This window comes from Bos indicus, chromosome 17 (assembly GCF_029378745.1).
Source record: "Bos indicus isolate NIAB-ARS_2022 breed Sahiwal x Tharparkar chromosome 17, NIAB-ARS_B.indTharparkar_mat_pri_1.0, whole genome shotgun sequence".
In the NCBI taxonomy this organism is placed as follows: Eukaryota; Metazoa; Chordata; class Mammalia; order Artiodactyla; family Bovidae; genus Bos; species Bos indicus.
The window spans coordinates 44,630,077-44,644,620 of NC_091776.1; the positions used below are offsets into that span (position 1 = coordinate 44,630,077).

The window sequence follows — 14,544 nt, forward strand, 5'->3', positions numbered from 1 at the left end:
TGCCGCTCAGCATGTGGAATCTTTCCAGACCAGGGATCGACCTGTGTCTCTGCACTGACAGGCAGATTCTTATCCACTGTACCACCAGGGAAGTCCAAAATTCTTGCTTTACAGGGAGCACTTCTATGGGTTTTGACCCAGACGTAGAGGCGTATGTCCACCATCACAGAGCAATATAGAACAGCCTGCCACCCCAAAGGCTCCTGGGCCCTGCCCCTTTGTTGTCGGCCCTTCTCATTAGGCCCAGCCCTGATTCCCCCATGTGCTCTTTTGTGCGATAGTTTTGTCTTTTCCAGCGTGTCCTGTGAATTGAAACATGCTGTGTAACCTTGGTAGACCAAGCAGGAAGCACTTTGGTTCATCCATGTTGGACATATGTCAGAACTTGATCCCTTTCTCTTGCCAAGTGGTGTCCGTTGTATGGAAGAGCCCCAGCTTGCTGATCCATCCACCCTTTAGAGGGCAGCTGGTCGTCTCCAGGTTAGGGTGATGATGAGTGAGGCCAACCCCCTCTTCACTCTTGCTTGGCAGGAAGGCTTCACCAATGATCAGTACCAGGAGCTGGCTGAGCCTTCTTCACTAACCTATGTCACTCGCTCAGAGAACAGCATCTTTTTCGAGGTTGATGGGCCCTACCTTGCCATGATCCTTCCAGCCTCCAAGGAAGAAGGCAAGAAACTGAAGAAGAGGTAGGAATCCCACAGTCTTTATGCTTGGGAAAGGTCTAACAACTCCTCTAGTAAATGGACTAGGACCCACAACAGGAACAGACCTCGGTTCTGGTTTCTTGACCTTTTTGATTCAATTTGGAAAGCTTTTCTTGACACCCACAAACTCTGTTCTCCACCTATTATATTCTGGTTCTACAGATTGCAGGCCCTAAATCATTTTCATTTTGGAGATCAGGGTAGAGAGATGTTTGCTGCTTGATGGATGCTAGAAGGGAGGATGAGAAAGGGAAGGAAAAAGGCAGAGGGGTGATGAGAAGCAGCTAGCATCCCAGGCTCTCTCCTCTGCTCTCTTTGCCTATGTTTCTAGGTATGCCGTGTTCAATGAGGATGGTTCCCTGGCTGAGCTCAAGGGCTTTGAGGTCAAACGCCGTGGGGAGCTGCAGCTGATTAAAATCTTCCAGTCCTCAGTGTTTGAGGCCTTTCTTAAGGGCAGCACCCTAGAAGAAGTGTATGGCTCTGTCGCCAAGGTGGCTGATTACTGGCTGGACGTACTATACAGCAAGGTAAGGCTCCTCATCTGGCTCTGAGGGTCCTGCAGTCAGAGTCCTGGTAAGCAAGGTGACAGATGAACTCAAGGCTAATTCTGATGAAATCCTGTAACTTCTTTAGTGCCAGGGCTACCCCGAATCCCCCTTAAGTTTTGTGTCCAGTGACAGAAATCTGTGAAGGAAACAAATATTAGCATGATAATGAGCCAGTTGTAAGCTGTTCAACCTCAGACAGGCCCCTTGGGCTCCTCCTCATCATTGAAGAAAGTGGCTGGTTCCTCAGTTGGTCCATCTGCTGTCCAACCTGCCCATGTCTCTCTTCTTTTCTCCCTCCTGGCTCCTCCTTTCCCTGTCTTTCTCTTCCTTTTAGGACAAAAATCAATTCTTTGTCTTTCCTATTATTCTGCAGTCCTGGTACTAAAAGCTCAATAAATGTTTCTTGATATTTTCCTGCACAGTTTAATAAAAGTTAAGGTTTTGTGTGTGGTGTGTTGCTGTGCAGTGGTATGAGACAGCCCTTTTACACCACTGCCTTCAGCTCATCAGGTTAGATAAACGCAGTTTCACATGGAGAAAGTCTTGGGTGAGCTCAGGCTGGTGCTCCCTTCCTCTGTATGATATTTTTGCTCTTTGCCTCTCTCTCCAGGCAGCTAACATGCCTGATTCCGAACTGTTCGAGCTGATCTCCGAGAACCGTTCCATGTCTCGGAAGCTGGAAGATTATGGGGAGCAGAAGTCGACATCCATCAGCACGGCCAAGCGCCTGGCTGAGTTCCTGGGAGATCAGATGGTGAAGGATGCAGGGCTGAGCTGCCGCTACATCATCTCCCGGAAGCCTGAGGGGTCTCCAGTCACAGAGAGGTAAGGGTTTCCAGTGTCAAGGAAGGAATTCCTTAAGGGTCTTGGTTGCTCTCTGAAAACCTGCATCTTCTGTAGAGCCTGTGTCCCTCCATAGAGAGATGAGCTTCCTTAAACAGAGCAGGGGTAGTCAGGACTCAGAAGAGGGAGGAACCAGACCTTGGACTTCCTTTAGAGCAGATGCTGGGAAGGCTGCTGGGGCCCTGGTGGGAATCCTGAGAGGGTATAGTGAGCTTGTCCACTCAGAGCCCAGAGAATCTGGGTTCTTGGGTGGGCAGACTGAGAGTACCCTCTCAGTCAGGCATAGGGCAGTGGGAATGTCTTGAAGGGTCTGCTACAGTGAGCACAACACAAGGTTCAGTTCAGGTTTAGGACAGAGCTCTGGGTCACTCACACACAAGCAGACTGATGCTGCACTTCTCGAGTTGAGATTATTGAACCACAGCTACATGTTACCACACTGACAGCAAGAAAAGCAGGGTGATGCGTGAAGGCAGAGTGTACTTCTGTCTATTTAAGTTTACACACAGGGAAAGTACAGTAGGAGTACTATAAAAGCACGTAGGGGATTGATAAGCACCAAGATAAACACTGTATTCACTTCTATATTAGGAGGGTCGACAGAGCTACACAGGGGACTTCATCGTCATCTTTATTTTTCATCCATGACATGAAAATGGCATGGCCGGTTTGATAGAACTAGGTGGTGGGTGCACAGGTTTCTGTTCTTTCTAAGTTTCTTTATGATATTTCAAAATAACAAATACTTCTTCCAGTGAGAGAAAGAGGGGTAGTGACAGTTGCCGTGTTGCTTTGCTAGTGATGTGAAAACTGGTTTCATTTTCAGGCAAGCGGTGGTCTCTGTCTGTATTTTACTCAGTGAATAACATTTTTAATGTTTATTTATATACATGCACATGAATATATAATTTATGTAAAGACATCTGTAAATAGCTCTGATAACAATGGTCAGACATACACCAGGTGGCCAATGGTGAGGGGTGGTGCACGAAATCATGACATTTTAATATGAAGTATTAATATTTATTATGATAAACATCAGATACAGGTATAGTTTATACAAAATAACTACATGAACTAAAAGCATAGGTTACAAAGTAGGTCATAAGTACTTAGTTCCATGTAAACTACAGGAGATTTTCACATTTGTGAGTTTTTTATCTCTTCTCGACCAGAGCCATTCCACTGGCCATTTTCCAGGCAGAGCCCACCGTGAGGAAGCACTTTCTCCGAAAATGGCTAAAGAGTTCTTCCCTTCAGGACTTTGATATTCGGACAGTGAGTGCTGATTTTTTTTCCTACTCTTAGAAATTGAGGAGGAAAACTAGATAGGGCAGAGAATCCCAGACTCGGGTCATGTTTTTGTCTGGAGACTTCACTCTTGATTTCCTCTTTTCTATTATGGAATGAATGAAGAAATAGTTACACTTTAGGGAAAACCTGGAAAAGCTAGATGCTAGGGAAGCCTTTTTAACTCTTCTCTGGGATGGACTAAGGCTTGGGGTCTGGCACAAGGTTCTACTGCTGGCTCCTTTGCTTGCTCTGATCCTGGGGGATCATTTATCCTCTCCACTTCCATTTCCTCCTCTGTGAAATGGGGCCTTTCAGCATAGAATTTCTAAGAGGATTAAATAAAACACATGAAGCATTCAGCACAGTGCTTGGCATGGTGTGTTGCTGCTCTTCTGCTTTTCTCATGCACTCCATTGCTGGTTTCCTGCATGCTCAGATTCTGGATTGGGACTACTACATTGAGCGGCTGGGGAGTGCCATACAGAAGATCATCACGATCCCTGCGGCCCTGCAGCAGGTGAGGCTGAGACCAGCAGAAACAGAGCCCAGTGTGAAACCTGGACCTGATTAAACTAACAGAGTCAGACAAGTGATTAGTATCGCCTTCATGTAGGTGAAGAACCCAGTACCGCGTGTCAAACACCCTGACTGGCTGCACAAAAAACTGTTAGAGAAAAATGACGTCTACAAGCAGAAGAAGATCAGTGAGCTCTTCGTCCTTGAGGGCAAGAGACAGGTAATGGGGCCTGGCCCAGGACAACAGAGGCTGTGACAGTCGGGGCTGGGCTGGGTCCTGTGGGCACACAGGCACCAGTCTCCATACTGCTGCTCATCATTTTGGATACTTCCATTCAAGCATCTGGAATGTTTTTTTCTTTCCAAAAATACGTATCTTGATACTTAACCCTTTAGTTCTTCTGTGTTCTTCTGTGATAGGAAGCTTTGTAATGCATCACTTTAGGATGAAAAACTATCTACATATATGATGTACTAAATAGACTCAGTAACTTGGAATGCATCACTTCACCTTGAGACTTCAGTTTTCTAAACTATAAAAAAAGCTGTTAGAAATGCAAAAAAATACTAAAGACCAGTGTAATGAAAAGCATAGCTAAAATCAGAAGAGCAAGAAGAAAATTCTCAGATGCTAAAAATGGAAACTGAGCTTTAAACCAGAGCAGTATACAAACTCACCTGCTAAAAACCAGATCCTCAGACTGAATTTTAAAATCAGTTATTTTCATGAGTTATACCTAAAAGGGCTCACAAAAATTAGAAGGATGCAAAAACATATATATCAAGTAAATATTAAGCAAAGCAAAGCTGATGTAGCTATATTAATGCAAGACCAAAAAAAAATTAAAAAGTATTAGTAATGATAACGATAGTATTAAATACTACTATTAAAGTAGTAGTCAAATTTCACTAGAAATATTTAGTAATTCTAATAGTTTAGCTTCAAATTAAATAATGTGAAAATTTACTTAACTATTAGAAAAAAATTGACATCTAATCAGTTTAGGATTTTAACACATCTCTCGATTGATCAAGCAGACCAAAAACTAGTAAAAATATGTAAGGTTAGAATGACAGAATTGCTAACTAGATTTAGTTAACAAATAGAGCTTTGCACTCAGTAATTAAAGAATACACATTCTTTTTAAGAACACCTAAAATAAGACTGAATGCTGCAAAGCAAATTGTAACAGATTCCAAATAATTTATATATATACAGATCTTGTTGTTTGAAAACCATAAAGAAATATATTTATAAATAACTCATGGGTCAAGAAGTCACAATGCAAATTAGAAATACTAAATGAAAATACTATTAATATTTGTAGTTTGCAACTAAAGAAGACTATAAATAGCACATAATCTATTTTAATATATAGAAAAGAAAAACCAATAGAAAATTAAGTAACTTCCAACTGAAAAATTCAGAAACAGTAGAAACCAAGAAAGTAGAAAGAAGTTATAAAGGCAAGAGCAGCAATGAATGAAACAATAAAGGCAAAACCTTTATATTTGAAAAGACTGATGAAATAGATAAATCTTTGTCAAGATAGATATTTCAGGTTTTATGTTAATGAAACATTATCAGTGCAGCTATTATAAAGTCTAAAAAAAATAAAGACTGAATTATCTTTCCTAAACAATTGGAAAACTTAGATGGAATGGGCAATATCCTAGAAGAGTTATTCAAATTAGCCTAAGAAACAATAGAAGAACTGATTAGAACTTCAGGCATTAAAAAGAAACAAATACTGGGCCCAAATGGTTTCTCAGAGGGATTTTATCAAACTTTAAAAAAAAATTTGTTTTGGTACTGCTGGGTCTTCGTTGCTACGTGTGGACTTCTCTAGTTGTGGCAGGTGGCGGGGCTACTCTTCATTGTGGTATGCAGGCTTCTCAATGCGGCAGCTTCTCTAGTTGCAGAGCATGGCCTCTAGGGACATGGGCTCAGTACTTGGGGCTCCTGGGACCTAGAGTGCCACTAGTTGTGGTACAGGAATCTAACTGCTCCACAGCATGTGGGATCCTCCCAGACCAGGGATCAAACCTGTGTCCTTTGCTTTGACAGGCAGATTCTTCACCACTGAGCCACCAGCGAAGCCCCCTACCAAACTTTTTAAACAAATGATTCCAGAGAATTAAAAAAAAAGAAGGTCCTTAGCTCATTTGGTTGGTTTCGTCTGGTGGCTCAGACGGTAAAGAGTCTGCCTGCAATGCGGGACACCCGGGTTCGATTCCTGGTTGGGAAGATCCCCTGGAGAAGGAAATGGCAATCCACTCCAGCACTCTTGCCTGGAGAATCCCATGGACGGAGGATCCTGATAGGCTACAGTCCATGGGGTCGCAAAGAGTCGGACAGGACTGAGCGACTTCGCTTTCACTAGCTCATTTGGTAATCTTTATAACTTTTATTACCCTGGTAACAAACTAACAAGCCAGGAAAAGGAAGGCCATTGGCAGATAGAACTATAGGTACAAAAATACTAACAAACTAAATTTTGTACTGTGTAAAGACAGTAACATTGTGTCCAAGTATGATTTATGCAAGGAATGGCAGGTGTTAACTTCAGAAATCTGCTAATTTAGTTCATTTTAGGAAAAATCAATTCATCACAAAGAGAAGACTTAAGGTGTCATTTTCAATAGCGTCAAGAAAGAACATTTGATAAACTTGAATGTCTGTGCATGATAAAACTTTGAACAGTCAAAATCAGAAAAGACGATATATTTCTCTGATAAAGTCCATCTGTTGAAACTCAATAGCACGCATCATATTTAATGGCACAACATTAGAATCATTGAAATGAGGAAGAGGAGATGGATGCCTGTTAGTTACCACCACTTCTATTCAAAATTGTTTGGAACTCCTGGCTGGCATAATTCAACAAGAAAAAGAAGTTAAATTTTAAGGATAGAAAGATATAAAACATCATTTGTAGGTAAATATAACAACACAGAAAATGTAAGGAACTCCAAAATTATTTTAACTTAAGACATTTCAACAAGGTCATTAGATACAAAGCTCGTATATAAAAACCTATATCTTTCTTTTATATTAGAGACAATTAGGAATTTTTAAAAATTGATTAATTTTTTTTTTTTTATTTTGGCTATGTGGCATGCAGGATCTTTGTTTCCCAACCAAGTATTGAACCTGCACCCTCTGCAAAGGAAGCGCAGAGTTTTAACCACTGGACCACTAGAGAATTCCTTAGAAAGTATTGTTTGAAAGGTGCTATTTATCAATGATGGCAAATAATATACCAAGGAATAAATCATAGTAACAAAATGTGTGTAAAACTTTTATGGAAAAAAATTATACAACTTTATTGAAGAGTAGAGAAATTCACCTAAATAAAAAAGGAGACATACCATGTTCATGGATGAAAAGATTCAATATTAGAATCCTTGGGGTGATTTGCCCCAAGGTAATTTGTAAAATTCAGTGTAATTTCAGTTAAAATATCTACAAAAAGTTTTCTGATGGAACTTGACAATCCTAAAATTCATGTGAAGAACAAGGATAAGAAAAACGAAAACAATTTTGAAGATTAAAAAGGGGAAGTTTGTCTTAGTGTGTAACAAAACTTACTCTTATTAAAGCAAGACCATGTAACAGTGGAACTACTAATAGGGACCCTAGAAACTGATCCCAACGCACCTGGGAGCTTGGTCTATCACAGAGGTAGTGTTATACACTATTAAGGAGAATAGAGTGCTTATTCAATAAATGATGCTGGGGAAAATGTTTTTTCATATTTTAAGAAGAAAGTAGCTATCTCACAGAGTATGAAAACAAATTCCAAATAAAGATGTAAGTTGAAAAAAGATAACTCTTTGGGGAAAAGGCACAGGAGGCTATCTTTATGATGCTGGGGTAGAAAGAGCTTCTTAAGTCATAACTAAAAAACACACATCGCAAAAGAAAAGACCAATAAATTCAGTTAATTAAAATATAAGTTTTCTGTAGTCTGAAACAAGAAAGGCAAAATGTTGGTGTTTACTGAATTTGCATTATAAGAACATGGGTGTTCATTACTATACTTCTGTTACTTTTGTAATTAAAAAACAAACTTTTTTCTAACACAGAAGTCACCATAAAAGGAAGAGAAAAGTCACAATTCAAAGAAGATATTTAAAATGTACAAAATTAGAAATGATCCATAAACACGTATGTTATTTTTCTGTTTACTGTGTAGCAAGTGATCCCAGAACCTGGAAGCTTAAATATCATGGGTTTATTATTATCTTGCACTTTTTGAGCCCTGTGGGTCTGGAATCTGGGCACAGCTTATCCAGGTCCCCTGGCCCAGGGTCTCCTGCAGACTGCAGTCAGGTGTCAGCCAGGGCTGTGCTCCCATATGAAGGCCTCCCCAGGAGGTGAGGAGGGATGTGCTCCCAAGCTCACTCTGGTCGAGCCGTACTCGTTCCTGGCTCCACGGGCCTCTCCACAGGACAGCTCACAGCCTGGCGGCTGACTCCAGAGCAGGCCCTAGACATCAGCCAGAGCGGGTGCCCGCAGTGCAGAGGTCACTGTATTTTATAGTCTAGTCTCAGAATGGCGTCCTGTCACTTTTGTTGTAATCTCTTCATTAAAGGCAGGGCAGTCACGGTCCAGCCCATACTCAGGAGAGTCATACAGGGCGTGAACAACTGGAGTTGGGGTCATTGGGGTCATTTTAGAAGACTGTCTACCCCAGGGTCAACCCCACTGTTGATTAGGTAAATGGAAAATCAAATATTTAGATGCCACATCACAGCAAAAAAAATGAGTGTGGTGACATCAGGTGTTAACACGTGGGGAAATAGGATCTTGTCTGTATTTCTGATGGGAGTGTAAGCACAGGTCTTCAGGCAGCACGTGAAAGGATGGTTGTTGAACCCATCTGAACCCATCTTTCTGGTTCTGAAAGAGTGGAAATGAACAGTTCGTCATTTTAGAATATCATGGATAGGTCAGCTGGTTTATATGCATAATAGAGTATTCTACAGTTAGAATGAATGGACAGTGTCCACATGTATCAACAGGGATCAATCTCAAAAATGTATCATTGAGTAAAGAAAGGAAGTCACAGTATGTGTACCATGTACCTCTATTCATATAAAACTGCAGCTGAAAGGAACAGTTTATGGGTTTATAGATTCAGAGTAAAAGTACAAAATGTGCGGGGAGTGATAGACACTTGGGGGCTGGGCTTGAGAAAGAGGAGTCCTTTACCTATGTTTTACAATATTTCTTATTAAAAAGAGAGGATTCTGAAGCAAACACAGAAAAATATAACATTCACTTTGTAATGGTGGTACCCAAGTGACGTTTTCTTTCTGACCTTTTCACTGTTAAAAGTTTAAAAGTAGGTTAGTTTGGGACTTCCCTGGTGGTCTAGTGGCTAAGACTCTTTGCTCCCAATGCAGGGGGCCCGGATTCCATCCCCAGTCAGGAAGTTAGCTCCCACGTGCCACAACTAAAAGTTTGCATGCTGCAACTAAAAAGATCCCGCATGCCACAACTAAGACCTGGCATAGCCAAATAAATGGATTTTTTAAAATATTAAAAGAATAGGTTAGTCTGTAAATGAGTGTGTTCAAGTATTTTACTTTATTTAGGAGTTCACTTTGGGTGGGTTTCTAGAAGGGAGATTTATCAAGAGAGAGAGCTATTTTAAGGCTCCTTTGGATCTTTGCAGGTGGGCATGGCCCAAGCTTCAGAAGGTTCCCAAAGCCTTGGCTCCCCCGACATGGAGGACTTTGGCCTCACAAAGCCACCTCACTCGGCAGTGCCCATTGCTACCAAAAGAAAGCGTATCCACTGTGAGAGGCAAGAGGGATCGCAGGACCTGGAGCTGACGATGCCCTGGCAGGAGGTTTTGGGGCAGCCTCCGGCACTCGGAACCACCCAGGCAAGAATTCTCAGGGAGTCTGGAGTGGCTGGTGGGAGAGAGGAGCAGGAATGCTGGTCAGGCCTAACCTGTGACAAGCCATCTCCCTGTGGGATCTCCTGAGTAGTGCAGGGGCCTAGAAATGGGGCTTGACCCCTGAGGAAGTTGGTATGATGTGCCCAGATCTTACAGAGCTTGGGAGCTGCGAGATTTAGTTGCTGTGGAAGGGTGTTTCTGTTTCACTGTATGCTCAGCTCTGTTTGCCATCTCCTCCTCTTGACCTGTCCCAGGAAGAGTGGCTGGTCTGGCTCCAATTCCACAAGAAGAAGTGGCAGCTGCAGGCTCAACAGCGCCTTGCTCACAAGAAGAGGCGGCGTCTGGAGGGGGCAGAGGGCACACCAAGGCCTGGGGCCATCCGAGAGGGGCCCTCCACAGGACTGGGGGGCTTCTTTCGAAGAACAGCTCGCAGCATTCTGGACCTTCCATGGCAGATTGTGCAGGTGCAGACAGTGATCAGAGGGAGGGCAGGACACCCCTGAGGGCAGGAGCATGGCTGATGGGAAGGGGTATTTGACCAGCTTACGATCCTGGGGACCTGGTCTGGAGTGGGGCAGAAGGGGCAGGGCTTTACCTGTGTGCCTCTGTAAAGGAGCTGGTTCTGGAGGCCACCTGGGAGATGGCCTGTGCACAGGTATTGAGTGCTTTCTGTGACAGGGTGAGACATGGAGTGCTATACAATCTGTGTTTCCTTTTCAGATCAGTGAGACCAGCCAGGCTGGCTTGTTCAGGGTATGGGCTGTCATCGGCAGTGACCTGCACTGCATCAAGCTGAACATTCCCCGGGTGTTCTACGTGAACCAGCGGGTGGCCAAAGCGGAGGAGGGCCCTTCCTATCGGAAGGTACGGGGGGCAGCTCTTGTTTCTGGTCACTGAGGTCAGCGGCCTGCTCAGCCTCTGAGGTTGCCTCCACTATGGCAGAGGCCACATACAGATTCAGGCTTTGCAGATACAAAGACCATGTGAGCTTTGTGACCTTGAGCAAGGTGTTCTGGTGCCTCTATGTCTCCTGAGAACCTTCTTGGGATGCTGCAAAAATTAATTGAAATGATGCTGTGGAGCACTGAGTGAATGCTCAGTGAGGAAGCTGCGGGTATCATTGTCTTGGTGGACCATCTCTTGTATCTGTTGTCCATGTAGCAGGGAAAGCGCTAGGTGGACATTTGTCAGAGGCTGCGGGCTCTGTCTCCATAGGTTCTTCTGATGTGAACAGCTTTATTGGGGTATAATTCATATGCGATACAGCTCTCTCAAAGTATACGACTCAGTGGCATTTAGTGTATTCAGAGTTATGCGGCCATCTCCCCTGTCAATCTTAGAACATTTTCACCACCCCACAAAGAAACCCCAGCCCCTTAGCAGCCTTTCCCCTCTCCCAGCCCTCAGTAAGCACTGGTCCAGATTCTGCCTCTAGGTTAGCCTGCCGTGGACATTTCACATATGTGGAATCCTACAGCAGGTGGTCCTCCTCTCAGCTGGGGCGTCCTCAGAGGCTCCTGCCCAGTGTCTCCATCCGAGCTCCCAGTTAGCTCTGCCCAGGGATCATTGAGCAAATGACATCTGATTGAGGAGATGAGACTAGAGTATTTGTAACTGGCAGCTATACAGAGAATGCTTCTGGAAAAGGTGAAATCCAGTTGCCACCAGAAGATTCAGCAGAATGTGGATCCTGGAAGAGGACAGGGAAGGAGTGGGCAACAGAGAACAAATGATCTAGGATTCTGAGCTTTCTTAGATGTGTGTGATGTGAGTGAGTAGAACATCCTTCCTTTAGGGTGTTTTCCCCTTGAGGCACCCCTCTCCTGCTCCCTCCTCGCCAAGGTACCCACACTGGCTGGACAGGGGTTCCATTCCTAGTCTTCTGTCCACGAAAACATAGCTTCTCTCTGGGTTTTTGCTTCCTGCACCCTTAGGTTACACCCAGGAGAGAACAGAGGAAAATGTAGCAGGAGCACCTGCCCCTCACAGTCTGGGAACTTGTCTACTTTTTGAAGCCTCAGGCGGCTTCTTGAAGCCAGGCCCAGACCTTTTAATTTTACTGATAGGGAGAAATGGGCTATAGGACTTTACTCTCTGGTTGTGTGCAGACATCCTAGGACTGTTTAAACAATGCATGTATGTGTATAAGAGTGTGTGCACATGTGTTTGCCTGTGCATTGCTGCAAACGTTACCACTTAGCTCAGTTGTGGGGTGAGGTCACTGTCACATGGTGTCACCAGGTGAATCGAGTCCTTCCTCGCTCCAATATGGTCTACAACCTCTACGAATACTCGGTGCCAGAGGACATGTACCAAGAACATATCAACGAGATCAACACTGAGCTGGCGGCGCCAGACATCGAGGGCGTGTATGAGACTCAGGTGATTATTTTCCCAGCTGAACGGTGCAAGGATCCACCTAAATGGAATAGAGGGAAACAAACCCAGTCGAGGCATGGACAGGCCAGCAGCAGCAGCTGGGCCTCTGCCTTCCCCCGTCAGCCCTCACACAGCCCCGACTGCCCCTCTTCCAGGTTCCATTAGTGTTTCGGGCCCTGGTGCAGCTGGGCTGCATGTGTGTGGTCAGTAAACAGCTGGTGAGGCACCTTTCAGGCTGGGAAGCAGAAACCTTCACTCTTGAGCACCTGGAGATGCGTTCCTTGGCCCAGTTCAACTACCTGGAACCAGGTATGGCGTGTGCCGGCTGCCCTTGCTTGGCCCTACTTCCTGCACATCTCAGGGTGACAGGCCATGTCCTCCTGCAGGCAGCATCCGCCACATCTACCTGTACCACCACGCACAGGGCCACAAGGCTCTCTTTGGCATCTTCGTACCCTCACAGCGCAAGGCAGCTGTGTTTGTGCTGGATACGGTGAGTTCTGGGCAGGCCATGGGACAGCCTCGCTGGGGGAGGCACACAGCCCCGGGTAGGAAGCTCCTGCTCCCTCCTCCCTCCCACCACTGCCTTGTTCTTGCGAGAGTGAGAAGTGGATCTGCAGAGGTAGCCCTGCCGCCTATGTCCACTCACAGGGCTGCCCCTCCTTCCCAGCGGGAAGACGGCTGACCCACCCCTTGTTTGTCTAGGTGCGAAGCAACCAGATGCCCAGCCTCAGTGCCCTGTACTCAACCGAGCACAGCCTCCTGCTGGAGAAAGTGGGCCCTGAGCTTCTGCCCCCACAGAAACACGCTTTTGAAGTTCGTGCTGAAACAGACTTGAAGATCGTCTGCAGAGCCATCCAGCGCTTCCTGTTGACCTACAAAGTGAGTGCCATCGGGATCCCATGCTGTGAGAGCCCCCTCCCCAGGGCCTGGTCCACCTCACTGCTTCCTTCCCTGCACTCAGGAGGAGCGCCGTGGGCCAACTCTCATTGCTGTTCAGTCCAACTGGGACCTGAAGAGGCTGACTGGCGAGATCCCTGTCCTGGAGGAATTCCCACTGGTGCCTGTCCGCGTGGCTGACAAGATCAGCTACGGGGTCCTGGACTGGCAGCGCCACGGAGCCCGGCGCATGATCCGGCACTACCTCAACCTGGACACGTATCTGTCACAGGCCTTCGAGATGAGCAGGTGGGCCGAGGGGAGGGGTGCTTCTGGCCGTCTTGGTTGTCACTGGCCTCACTGGACTCTGGGGGCAAGAAGACATTCCCCAGTCATTTTCAACTCCTGGGGTTGACCCTGTGCCCCTGCAGGTACTTCCACGTCCCCGTTGGGAATCTGCCTGAGGACATCTCTACCTTTGGCTCCGACCTCTTCTTTGCCCGCCACCTCCAGCGCCACAACCACCTGCTCTGGCTCTCTCCTACGTCTCGCCCAGACCTGGGTGGGAAGGAGGCCGACGACAACAGGCTCGTCATGGAGTTTGATGACCAAGCCCCTGTGGAGATCAACAGTTCCGGCTGTTACTCCACAGGTGGGTGGGCAAGGCACACCAGGGACTGCTGTTCCTGCTGTTTGTTGCCATTCTGGGCTGGTGGGAGCACTCGGGTGTACTGGGCTGGGAGCTGAGCCTGCAGGGGGCCTCTGTGGGTGTGAGCTGTGCAGTCAGCTGCCCTAAGCAGCAGTGATTTTTCTGAGATGGTGCTTGCTGGGATCAGGCTCCACACCCAGGAGGGGTCAGTGCACAAGCGGTGATGTCTGTGTGTAGTGTGCGTGGAACTGGATATTCAGAACCTGGCCGTCAACACCATCCTGCAGTCTCACCACGTCAATGATATGGAGGGGGCCGACAGCATTGGCATCAGCTTCGATGTGATCCAGCAGGCCTCCCTGGAGGACATGATCACAGGCAATCAGGCTGCCAGCGCCCCTGCCAGCTATGACGAGACAGCCCTCTGCTCCAACACCTTCAGGTACCCAGGGGCTTGCCACCCTGAGAACGTCACCTGCCCTTTGGTTCTTGTACCCTCAGCTCTCCAAAGGCAGAACAATAGTTTGCCTCCAGAAGGAGCAGTAGAAATCCTTTTATCCTCTGTCCTTGTTTTGGAAACTGAGAGCTAAGTCAGTGTCAGGGGGGCTTCCCTCTGCCTGGTCAGAAACCAGCACGGGGCCAGACTCTTTTCTTCGCTCACGGGTGGCACTCACAAGTGCCGCCCTGCAGGTACCGGTGACAGTTGCAGGTGCTGCCTTCTGGCCCGCTTCCTATGGCCAGAGGTGTGCCTGCAAGAAGTCGCCAATTTACTTGGAGTGTGGGTGTTCACCGAGCATCTGCTGTGGGGTGCACAGCAG

The 14,544-nt window shown here is 46.1% G+C and overlaps 1 protein-coding gene across 3 annotated transcripts in view; it reads left to right on the forward strand.

Moving 5' to 3' along the window:
- Positions 1–14,544, forward strand: part of POLE (DNA polymerase epsilon, catalytic subunit) — a 61,043-nt gene that overhangs the window by 27,095 nt on the left and 19,404 nt on the right. For all 3 annotated transcript variants that reach the window (XM_070769268.1, XM_019978041.2, XM_070769269.1), the window contains exons 24-39: positions 532–689; positions 1,039–1,234; positions 1,866–2,080; positions 3,274–3,376; positions 3,828–3,908; positions 4,005–4,127; positions 9,592–9,804; positions 10,074–10,283; positions 10,540–10,683; positions 12,061–12,201; positions 12,354–12,507; positions 12,585–12,691; positions 12,904–13,080; positions 13,163–13,386; positions 13,509–13,729; positions 13,964–14,168. In XM_070769268.1, the coding sequence (XP_070625369.1) occupies positions 532–689; positions 1,039–1,234; positions 1,866–2,080; positions 3,274–3,376; positions 3,828–3,908; positions 4,005–4,127; positions 9,592–9,804; positions 10,074–10,283; positions 10,540–10,683; positions 12,061–12,201; positions 12,354–12,507; positions 12,585–12,691; positions 12,904–13,080; positions 13,163–13,386; positions 13,509–13,729; positions 13,964–14,168 (2,672 nt within the window). The remainder of the gene's footprint in view (positions 1–531; positions 690–1,038; positions 1,235–1,865; positions 2,081–3,273; positions 3,377–3,827; positions 3,909–4,004; positions 4,128–9,591; positions 9,805–10,073; positions 10,284–10,539; positions 10,684–12,060; positions 12,202–12,353; positions 12,508–12,584; positions 12,692–12,903; positions 13,081–13,162; positions 13,387–13,508; positions 13,730–13,963; positions 14,169–14,544) is intronic.